This window comes from Oreochromis aureus, linkage group 18 (assembly GCF_013358895.1).
Source record: "Oreochromis aureus strain Israel breed Guangdong linkage group 18, ZZ_aureus, whole genome shotgun sequence".
NCBI lineage: Eukaryota > Metazoa > Chordata > Actinopteri > Cichliformes > Cichlidae > Oreochromis > Oreochromis aureus.
In genome coordinates, this window is record NC_052959.1 from 13043013 (window position 1) to 13053895 (window position 10883).

General features: G+C 39.0%; 1 protein-coding gene across 2 annotated transcripts; it reads right to left on the reverse strand.

The window, feature by feature from the left end:
- Nucleotides 1-396: 396 nt before the first annotated feature.
- Nucleotides 397-9676, reverse strand: LOC116319007 (solute carrier family 22 member 5-like). Of its 2 annotated transcripts, none has more exons than XM_031738224.2 (10): nt 9208-9676; nt 8910-9013; nt 7810-7964; nt 6886-7057; nt 4768-4909; nt 4511-4602; nt 4170-4384; nt 3888-4070; nt 1141-1276; nt 397-837 (listed from the first exon to the last, which is right to left on the reverse strand). In XM_031738224.2, exons 1-10 carry the CDS (start codon nt 9583-9585, stop codon nt 765-767), a joined length of 1650 nt encoding a protein of 549 aa, XP_031594084.2. In that variant the 5' UTR covers nt 9586-9676; the 3' UTR covers nt 397-764. The 2 variants fall into 2 exon arrangements, with proteins under 2 accessions (XP_031594084.2, XP_031594078.2); XM_031738218.2 differs by having other exon boundaries at nt 4511-4605.
- Nucleotides 9677-10883: the final 1207 nt, after the last annotated feature.

Here is a 10883-nt window from a genome sequence, read left to right on the forward strand (position 1 = left end):
AAACACAGCATGTCAGCATGGTGTTCAGTGTGTTCTTCAGAGAAAAAAAAATATTGAAGAAACAAATGAACACGATCTGAAAATCATGTCTTTAGTGGAACACTGGCAGTGATGGATTTGCCTTCTCAGAATGTGGACCACAACATTGGGAAGAAAATACAGCCAACAAACAAAAAAGAAGAGCTTGCATCTTGTTCAAGAAGCCTGGAGAACTATTCCTAAGAAAGCTTAAAAGAGTTCAGGACATACTGAAAAATAAGGGTGGTACCACTTTCAGGCTCTTTAGAATTGTGCAAACTATTTTTGTATTCCGAATGTATTTTTGCACATGTTTCAGTAATCTGATTTTCCTAGCACAATATAATGAAATGAAGAAGACTAATCAAATTAGACAAATCTATTTCAAAACCATCTACACAATTTATTTTTTGTCTACCTCATTGTGAGATGCAGTTTATTTTAATAAATGTTGTAAATACAAGAGTCCATAAAAATACATTCTGAAAAACAAACAAACAATCAATCAATTGTGTAGGCTAAAAACAAAAGCACCATTTAAGACTCTGGATGGGGAAAGTGTGAACCCAGGAATGTAATTATATCACTAATTCTCCTTGACAAGAACAAAGAAACTCAGTGAACTTTCCTGAGATTTACCTCTCACAGTCTTACAGACACATCTTAATTCTAACAATACTGTTCATCTTCAAATGCATGTGGTCCTTCCACACTTGCTGTGTGATTTCCTTTCAGCAGATGGCACTCTAGTTCACTTCTTTGAAGCCTTCAGTTGCATCAGGTTGGGTTGAAAGAGTTTCCTTTGAACAGCAGGAGAAGCTTAAAGATATAAAGAGAAATGAAGGCAGAATGAACAGGTAAATAAGAATGGCTAAAATACACTAAAAAAATGCTGTGATTCAGTTGGCTCTGAAGAATTTTTGCTCCTTTTAATTAAAATGTTTCTGATTCAAGTCAGTGTGTTTGTATATACTGTATAATACAAATACATTAGTAACAGACTTATTATCAAAAGCCGGATCCTTTAATTTCAGGTCATGGTTATACTGTACTCCCATCCACAAACATTACGCCATTAAAAAAAAGGGAAATCTGAACTCGGTACATCCATCAACAACATACCGTCTGATGTGTTTGGTCTGGGTGAGAAGGTCAGGGAGTTTGCTGTTTCTGGTGTCTGGCAACAACATGCTAACGGCTGCAGCCATGATACTGGCTGTGCCAAAAATGATGTAGGGAAGGATCTTGCTGTATAGACCTGCAAGAAAAATAAAAGGCATTTAAAATGGAACTATGAGAGATCTTTTCACTGTTAAAAGGATTTCCACATCATAAAAATGTGCACGATACACAGGCATTAAGAATTATATTACAAAATTTACAAATACATTTAAAACCAGACCAATAAAGCAATATACAGGGAACAAAAAACCAAAAAGGAAAAATGGAAAAATGGTGTTAGTACATTCTTTTGTACACAATAATGGAAGGAGGTCAGGTTACCAAGATGTGTTTCTGAATCAAAAAGATATACAGAGTCCAGAGAAGATGAGAAAACCATTGGGAAAATGAATATACAAAAATGTAACCAACTAACAATAATTTCAGGAGAAGTCTGGAAAACACAGACTTCCTTAATAAAACCACTTATAAGAGGTTGTCTGTAACCAAGACTGTATGTTGCATAAATTTTTGATATAAATCCTAAGTCACACATGACAACTCTAGGTCACAGTAGAAATGAGGATGAGGCCTCTGATAATAACTGCATGCATAGTGTTGTTTAGTAAACCATCAATCCTAATGTGGACTTTGTCATTTGAAAGTGGTCTCTGTTGATTTTACACATTAAGGTCAGTTCTGTTGTCACGGGTTCCTTCACTCAGGCTCATGAACTGCAAACCTATTACAGAAATCATGATCAAACCAGGATGCAATGTTAGGCTGTCCAATCAAAGTCCATCCATGCAGTTTCTTTTGCTTATCCGTTTTAGGGTCGCCGGGAGACTTAATTATCATAGGGTGAGACAGACAACCATAGATGCTTCGCATCTACAGTTAACCTAACCCCACACATCTATAGACAGTAGGAAGGAGCCAGACTACCCACACACGAGGAAAATGTACCAACTCCACACAGAAATGCCCCAACATGGATATAACTCTTCTCGCTGTGAGGCAACAATGCTAAAATGCCAGATTAGCCCCGAACATGCATATTATTGCTTCAGCTTTGATGCCCCTGCACCTCCGCTAAGCTACAGGGAGTGCAGAATTATTAGGCAAGTTGTATTTTTGGGGAATAATTTTATTATTGAACAACAACCATGTTCTCAATGAACCCAAAAAACTCATTAATATCAAAGCTGAATGTTTTTGGAAGTAGTTTTTAGTTTGTTTTTAGTTTTAGCTATTTTAGGGGGATATCTGTGTGTGCAGGTGACTATTACTGTGCATAATTATTAGGCAACTTAACAAAAAACAAATATATCCCCATTTCAATTATTTATTTTTACCAGTGAAACCAATATAACATCTCCACATTCACAAATATACATTTCTGACATTCAAAAACAAAACAAAAACAAATCAGCGACCAATATATAGTGTCCTTGCCACCTTTCTTTGCAGGGACACTCAAAAGCCTGCCATCCATGGATTCTGTCAGTGTTTTGATCTGTTCACCATCAACATTGCGTGCAGCAGCAACCACAGCCTCCCAGACACTGTTCAGAGAGGTGTACTGTTTTCCCTCCTTGGAAAATCTCACATTTGATGATGGACCACAGGTTCTCAATGGGGTTCAGATCAGGTGAACAAGGAGGCCATGTCATTAGTTTTTCTTCTTTTATACCCTTTCTTGCCAGCCACGCTGTGGAGTACTTGGACGCTGTGTGATGGAGCATTGTCCTGCATGAAAATCATGTTTTCTTGAAGGATGCAGACTTCTTCCTGTACCACTGCTTGAAGAAGGCGTCTTCCAGAAACTGGCAGTAGGACTGGGAGTTGAGCTTGACTCCATCCTCAACCCGAAAAGGCCCCACAAGCTCATCTTTGACGATACCAGCCCAAACCAGTACTCCACCTCCACCTTGCTGGCGTCTGAGTCGGACTGGAGCTCTCTGCCCTTTACCAATCCAGCCACGGGCCCATCCATCTGGCCCATCAAGACTCACTCTCATTTCATCAGTCCATAAAACCTTAGAAAAATCAGTCTTGAGATATTTCTTGGCCCAGTCTTGACGTTTCAGCTTGTGTGTCTTGTTCAGTGGTGGTCGTCTTTCAGCCTTTCTTACCTTGGCCATGTCTCTGAGTATTGCACACCTTGTGCTTTTGGGCACTCCAGTGATGTTGCAGCTCTGAAATATGGCCAAACTGGTGGCAAGTGGCATCTTGGCAGCTGCACGCTTGACTTTTCTCAGTTCATGGGCAGTTATTTTGCGCCTTGGTTTTCCACACGCTTCTTGCGACCCTGTTGACTATTTTGAATGAAACGCTTGATTGTTCGATGATCACGCTTCAGAAGCTTTGCAATTTTAAGACTGCTGCATCCCTCTGCAAGATATCTCACTATTTTTGACTTTTCTGAGCCTGTCAAGTCCTTCTTTTGACCCATTTTGCCAAAGGAAAGGAAGTTGCCTAATAATTATGCACACCTGATATAGGGTGTTGATGTCATTAGACCACACCCCTTCTCATTACAGAGATGCACATCACCTAATATGCTTAATTGGTAGTAGGCTTTCGAGCCTATACAGCTTGGAGTAAGACAACATGCATGAAGAGGATGATGTGGACAAAATACTCATTTGCCTAATAATTCTGCACTCCCTGTATCTGACCGACAAACAAAAAGAAAGCACACTTACCCATGTAAAGTAAATAAGGACATATGATAGCTCCTATTCGTGCAGCTGTGGCGCAGATCCCCAAGCCCATGTTCCTGACCACAGTGGGCATCAGCTCGGTGAAAAACACGTAGATAAAGCAGTAAGCAGCAGATACACCAATCTTTCCCACCAAAGCCAACACCTGGAACATGATGGGCATGTCTGGAAAGAAAAAGGCTGTGATAAGAAAAAGCTTAAACAATGTGCTAATCTACCGAGTCTTCTAGTTAATTCCTTGCACTGCTGATATTGTACACATACCTTCAGGAACCAGCTTTATAACCAGAAGCATGATACCGCAGAACATCAGCGTGGTGAAGAGTAAAGTGGGCCGTGGAGCCCTATCAATCAGAAGCCAGGTGGCTACATACACAACAATGTCAATGGCTGCAGAAATGAAGCAGTTGAGGTAGATGTTTCCATGCAGGTTGCTGCTATTGAGAGAGAGCCCATAGTAGACCATGGCCACAGAGATCCTGCAAAAAAAGCATAATCAAGACTCAGCAAAACAAGTTTGTTTTACATTAGGTAGCATAATTATTGTTACTACAACATGCAACAGAATATCTGGCATTACTGTATGTTTCTGGAAAGCCCATTACCATATGAAAACACCTAAAATTGTTATGTTCCTTATGTTATGGGTGCGCATCAAGTCCATGTAAGTGTATGTCTGCTCTTCTTCATCTTTATTCTGCTGAATTAGACACAGAAAGAAACAGAACATTATAGAGCAAATTCATCTGTCCACATTGAATATATAATAATTTCAGATTGCATGGTGATTACTACAATTTAAGTCATATTTTATACTGGAGCACAATGGCTTTCATAGCTCAAGGAAATAAAAAAATGGTACCATGAGCTCCAAGCAATCCCCAGCTCTGAATATGACCTCAGGGGCGGGGACTCTGTTCCACTGGGCAGCCTTACGTATGACAAGTTCAGCCTCCTCCACTCGACCTTTCTGCAAAAGCCAACGAGGCGACTCAGGAATCAAGCTGCACACACAAGAGCAGCAAAAAGCGTATGGCAAAACATAGACCTCAAAACAAGATTTTTCTAGATTCAGTGAAAACACGTGTTATCTATCACAACTGTCACCCAAATGTCGTCCAGGCTGACTGACAACAGTGTTATCTTGTCTGAACTGATCGTGAGTGAACTTTGCTTTTGAGAAATTAGTTTCATGCGCTTGTAAAAAGATAGTGAGGCTGGACTTTGTTTTTTGTGTGTGCCATTCTGGTTTCTAAAAGAAAACAAAAGACTTAATGCATCACTCAGCAAAACCATCAGTGGATTTGACAGCATAAGAGTTTTCAGTAACACCTATATACAGATTTGATGTACCGTGTGATATCAGATGTAACTAAATCTACATGTCAGAATATACATGAAGACCAATTTTGAGGTTTATTAATCCTGTTTTATTTCATTATTCCTGTTTATTTATATCCTGTAGTGGGTTGTTGTTTTCTCTCTCTCTTTCTGTCTGTGTAGTGGACACTCCTCCAGTATATATACAATCGTGTGAAAAAGACATTTCTCACTTGTTTTCACTCTAAGCAGTCCTTTGGAAAACTAAGTACACCCTGTGATTCAGTATCTTGTAGAACCACCTTTAACAGCAATAACTTGAAGTAAAATTTTTCTGCATGACTTTATGAGTCTCTCATATCGCTGTGAAGGAACTTTGACCCACTCTTTTTTACAATGTTGCTTCAGTTCATTGCGGTTTGTGTGCATTCGTTTATTTGCTCTTTTAAGGTTTTGCCACAGCATTTCAGTCAGGGTGAGATCTGGACTTTGACTGGGCCATTGCAACACCTTGATTCTTTTGTTTTTCAGCCATTCTGTTGCAGATTTGTTGCTGTGGCTTCAATCATTGTCCTATTGCATGACACAATTTGGATGAAGCTTTATCTGTCCGACAGCTGGCCTCACATATGACTTAACAATACTTTTGTATACAGAGGTGTTCATGGTCGGCCTAGTGATTGCAAGGTGCCCAAGTCCTGTGGCTGCAAAACAAACCCAAATCACCACCCTCCACCACTGTGCCTGACAGTTGGCATGACATGTTTGTGCTGATATGTTGTGTTTTGTCATGGTTATTTTCAAAATTCCTTAATTTGCCCTTGCCTGCCTAAAGGGCATTATTTCAGAAATCTTCTGGTTTGCTTTGATGCAACTTGCACTTGAACAGTTTTTTATGTTATATATTAACAGGACGCACACACACCCAAAGACAAATAAAACCAAAAAATAGATTAGATTACCTTGGCTGGTTAGATTGAAGGATAAATAAAAAATATTCTAATTCCTTACGCTGAGTGATAGAATATGCACATGTAATGTATCTGACTAAACAAAAACATTATCTTGCAGGCATTGACTAACTTCTGTTCAAACTCTTCATTCATCAAATGTTCCAGAGTTACTTTCACAGTCTACATTGAATTGAATCCAAATAAAGTATGTAAATATGTACTACGAGACATCCACATGAAGCATTACATGGAAATTGAGTTTCACAGATCAAGTAACTGTAGACTCAATTTTCCAGTTTTGTATAGCTGGAACTTTGTTCCTTATTGACAAGGCTGGGCATGTCGTGAACACCACAAATATAAACAGCAGTTATGTGAGTTAGCTATGCCATTGCATAAGTTTCAGCTACTCTGGTCATTTTCATCAGACCACAATATTATATATGTTTTATTAGAGTTAACCCAAGAGACTCATATGTTTTTAAAAAAACAGCCGATAGCACTTACAATAATATCATGGTAAAATCTTTCCCCATTAAGATTTTTTACGTAACCTCTAACTGAATTCTAAAACCCGAATACTGACATGTTCCTCTAAAATTGCATTACTAATATCTGATTAATGCACTGAAATGCAGGGGTTCTCAAATTCCTAATAAAATTCTCTGTGCACTGGTTAGTATACATGAATCATCATCCAGATTTACCACCACATTGGAATAAATAGGAAGCCTGGGAGGGCAGCAGCAACCAGCAGCATCCTCCAGCCACGTATGAAGTAAGCAAAGAGGGGCAATAAGGCATAACCAAAGCCAAACCCAAGACTGTGTCCCAGCAGAATGTAGGTCACCCTGGCAGACTTACTCAGCATTTCAGAACCTGGACAAGACAAAGATGAAGGATTGAGCTTTAATGAAAGGAAACATGAGAGGATTGGTTTTCTGAGACAATGGCTTAAAGGAGTATTTTACTTTAGCTTAGAGCCTTGGAGATGAAAAGTAAGCTACAAAAAGCCAAAACGCCTTTCTTTCAAGGAGCACAGCCTTAGATTAAAGGGATGCTCCTTCAGTGCTTGAGGCACTTTATCTGATTTCATGCAGACACCTCTGGAGCTGAAAAATACAGCTTTGTTCAGACAAACAGGAGTCAGCAATCATAGTCAGAAGAGATTAAATAATATAATAAATTACCGTATGGTTAAGATCACCACAGATGCTGATTAAACCTCTCGGGGTTAAAGAAACTTTTATGTAGACTTTAATTCTGCTCGTTCACATGAAAGCTTCTATTGGCTGACCTTTTGAACGTGTTTGGCAGGATTTTTTTTTTTTACGCTGGATGATGTAACGCTACTAAAAACTTGTGTCTCCTCTGGTGCGTGTTAGGCAAATGTGATATGTTTAACACAAAGACAAGAAATAGTGATTAATGCTTCTTTAAACTGCCTCAACACAGTACAACCAGGTTTTTAAGACCCAAAATGAATTGGTACAGCACAACGTTTCAATGAGTTTTGAACCACCATCACACTGAGGAACAGAAACATGGCTCTGTGCTACACTTTGTTTCAGCCCTGGAGAATACATGCAGAGACTTGTTGAAGTGTCATAGAAGCAAATGGACTGTCTTACCGAGTACGAGTGATGCAACGAAATTGGAAATTTGGCCAAGTCCTCTTAGACAGTTGAGGATAGTGAACATGATCCAACTGACGGAGGTGACCTGGATCAAGGCGGTGACTGTTTGTAGGATCATAGTGAAAAAAAATACTGGCTTTCTACCAAATCTGTAAGAAAAGTTATGCAGAAATAGGGAATACAGAGATGTAAAGATGTAATGTAATGAAAACATAACAGTATCACAATGAGTCTGGGCTGGTTACCAGTTTTTCTTCTCTCTACTTTTTTGAGATCTCTCAGATGGTATGGGTTTTAATTTTTTTCTGTTAGCACCACCGTTAAAAATTGTTTGGTTTCAGCTCATCAAATAATACATATGTACGTATATAAAAACATGTTAAAAATACCAAATACCAATAACTAAAAGTGAAAGAGACAATCCTTACTTGTAGCTTTGCCTGCTATGTTATGAACTAAGAAAAAGATTCCCTTCTATCACAGTAGTGCGTACACTCCTAGATATTGCTATGTTGCCAACTAGCTGGATATTTAGACTGAATATCTGCTTCCAAATCTTTGATCCGTTTACCAAACAACTTGCTGAGACAAGCGGATCATAGAGTCCAAACTGGAAACAAACACAAGCCTCAGATAACGTGAAAACAGCTCTGCAGGCTTCAACCTCAAACCTGCAGAGTTCTAAATACACCCCTGATAATTTTCAGCCAGGAAATACATACACAAAAGAGCATGCACATTTAATACACAGACCTAAATTTAGGAGCCTCTATGAGCCACACTCCTGCATCTTTCAGACTGCAGTATTAAATATTTTTACATGACTTATCTGGACAACTCTATTCTGAAAACAATTTAACCCCCCTCCTAAAACTTTAAAGCAACTAGGCCACTTTAGCAATCATATATTAAAAGCTTTTAATGATTTTTTCAATTCACCCAGGTAAGTAAGAATCTTTTTTAACCTTTCCTCGTGAAGAAAAAAAAAAAAGACAAGTGTACTTGTTAAAGCCACGATATCTTTCAGCCTCCTTTTCTTATCTTAACGTTTTTTAAACAAAGGTTGATTACATATTTTTATATGACAGACTTACCGGTCTGATAGATGTCCACTAATAAAAGATCCAATAAGTGCCCCCACAAAGAAGAAAGAGGTGGAGAAAGGGACTTTCCATGCATTGTCGCACACAAGATCCCACTTCAGTTAAAAGGAGAGAATATGGTTATTCGGGTTACTTTCAGACAAAAATATTAGAATAAAGTGAGTTTATTTCGAATACATGAAGCAATCTTTACAAGTTTTAGCTCTCGTGGTCTTTTAATGTCACAGCCATCAATTCGTGTACGACAGGCTGACTGTCACTGATCATATGTATTTAGGCAGTACTGAACCTCAGACACGATGGTGGCGGTGTATTTGTCAGTGCTGAAAACCCAGCCGTCCAAACACTGCTCTGTGTCATTGAAGCCGGCTGCTTTTTCTGTCCAGTTTTCTCTGAGCTTGTATCGAGAGCAGCTGTCCGGTCCCATCCAGCTGTCCCGCTCGTGGAAACCATTCCCCTGTTCCCACTCTGTGCCGTTGCGCGTGGAGCTGTTTGAGCTTCTGCAATAATGTTCGGGTGTATCCGAAACAAAAACCACAATTACACCCATGTATCCTGCGGGCATTGTACTTACACTGAGCAGAACCATAATGAGAATTTGAAAGAGCCCGTAGTCGCCCAGAAAAGACGTGATTTCGTCAAAGTCTCTGATTTTTCCATTTGACATGCTCGCAAAAAACCTGGAGGAACGCAAGCGAACTGTTTCTAGAGAGTTGCTTTAAGATACCTTATGCAACATGTCAAGCCAGAGACGCTGTGCAGAGACATGTTAGAAATTAAAAAAAAAAAAAAAAAAAAAAAAAAAAGCAGACACCTGCCAGACTGTAACTGTACTGCTCAGTCATTGGATTGCTTTTGAACCTTTCATCCCACACAAAGCACACTTTTACTTCCAGGTAAAACTGGAAGGGCAGGTATTAACACTTGCACAGGTGTATTTGGCTTATGTACGGATAACATCGGCCACTTAGGCTACTTCTTTCGCTTACACATACTGATTACTCCCCGCTCTCTGAATGCTCGATGATCAATCGGGATTTCGGGATTACTTATATTGCGGACACATCTGCACAGCTGTCTTATAAACGAGTCTGTTAGTTGTCAAGTAAGATATTAATACCAAGCCTAGTTAGTCATAACAAGCGTTCACATCAACGTCGGAATAAAATGTATGATTGCCAGGAATTTCTTCTCTTCCCACATTCTGCCGCAGGGAAACCACAAACACTGACTGTGAACGCAGAGAAACACTCTCAGTTCTCAGTTTTCCTGCTCCGCGCATCAAACGCCAGCTCTCCAAATCTCAGTTCGAATAAATCCAGACTAAACACGTTTTTTTGTTTGTTTATTTTTGTTTGTCACTGCCTTTTATTAAATTACATAATTACTAATTTTTATAAACAGCGCCATAACCTTTATTTAAAAAATCAAATTATTTTTTGTTACTTTAACTTTGTTTAAATGTACATTTTATGTTATTGTTGTTGCTCATATGACTTTATCTGTCGATGAAGCCAGATAACACACACCAGTTAGTTAAACTGCAGGAATGTCTTAAAGACATAAAGACCTAAAAATCTTAGAAATGCGGTTTCTAGACAGATGCCCATTCTGGATGGCATTATTGTGGCCTCCAGAAACACTGATAGGAAATCTTGGAGTTATTTTTCACCAGGATATGTCCTTTAATGTACATATTGAACAAATAGGACTGCCATTTGCGCAATATCTGTAAAATTAGAAAAATCCTGTCTCAGACTGACGCTGAAAAGCTAGTTCATGCATTTAATACTTCTAGGCTGGACTACTGTAATTCGTTATTATCAAGATGTCCTAAAAACTCCATCAAAAGCCTTCAATTGATCTAAAATACTGCAGCAAGAATACTGACAGGTACTAGAAAGAGAGAGCATATGTCTATTGGCTTCTCTTCATTGGCCCCTTCTGTGGAACCAGCTTCCAGTT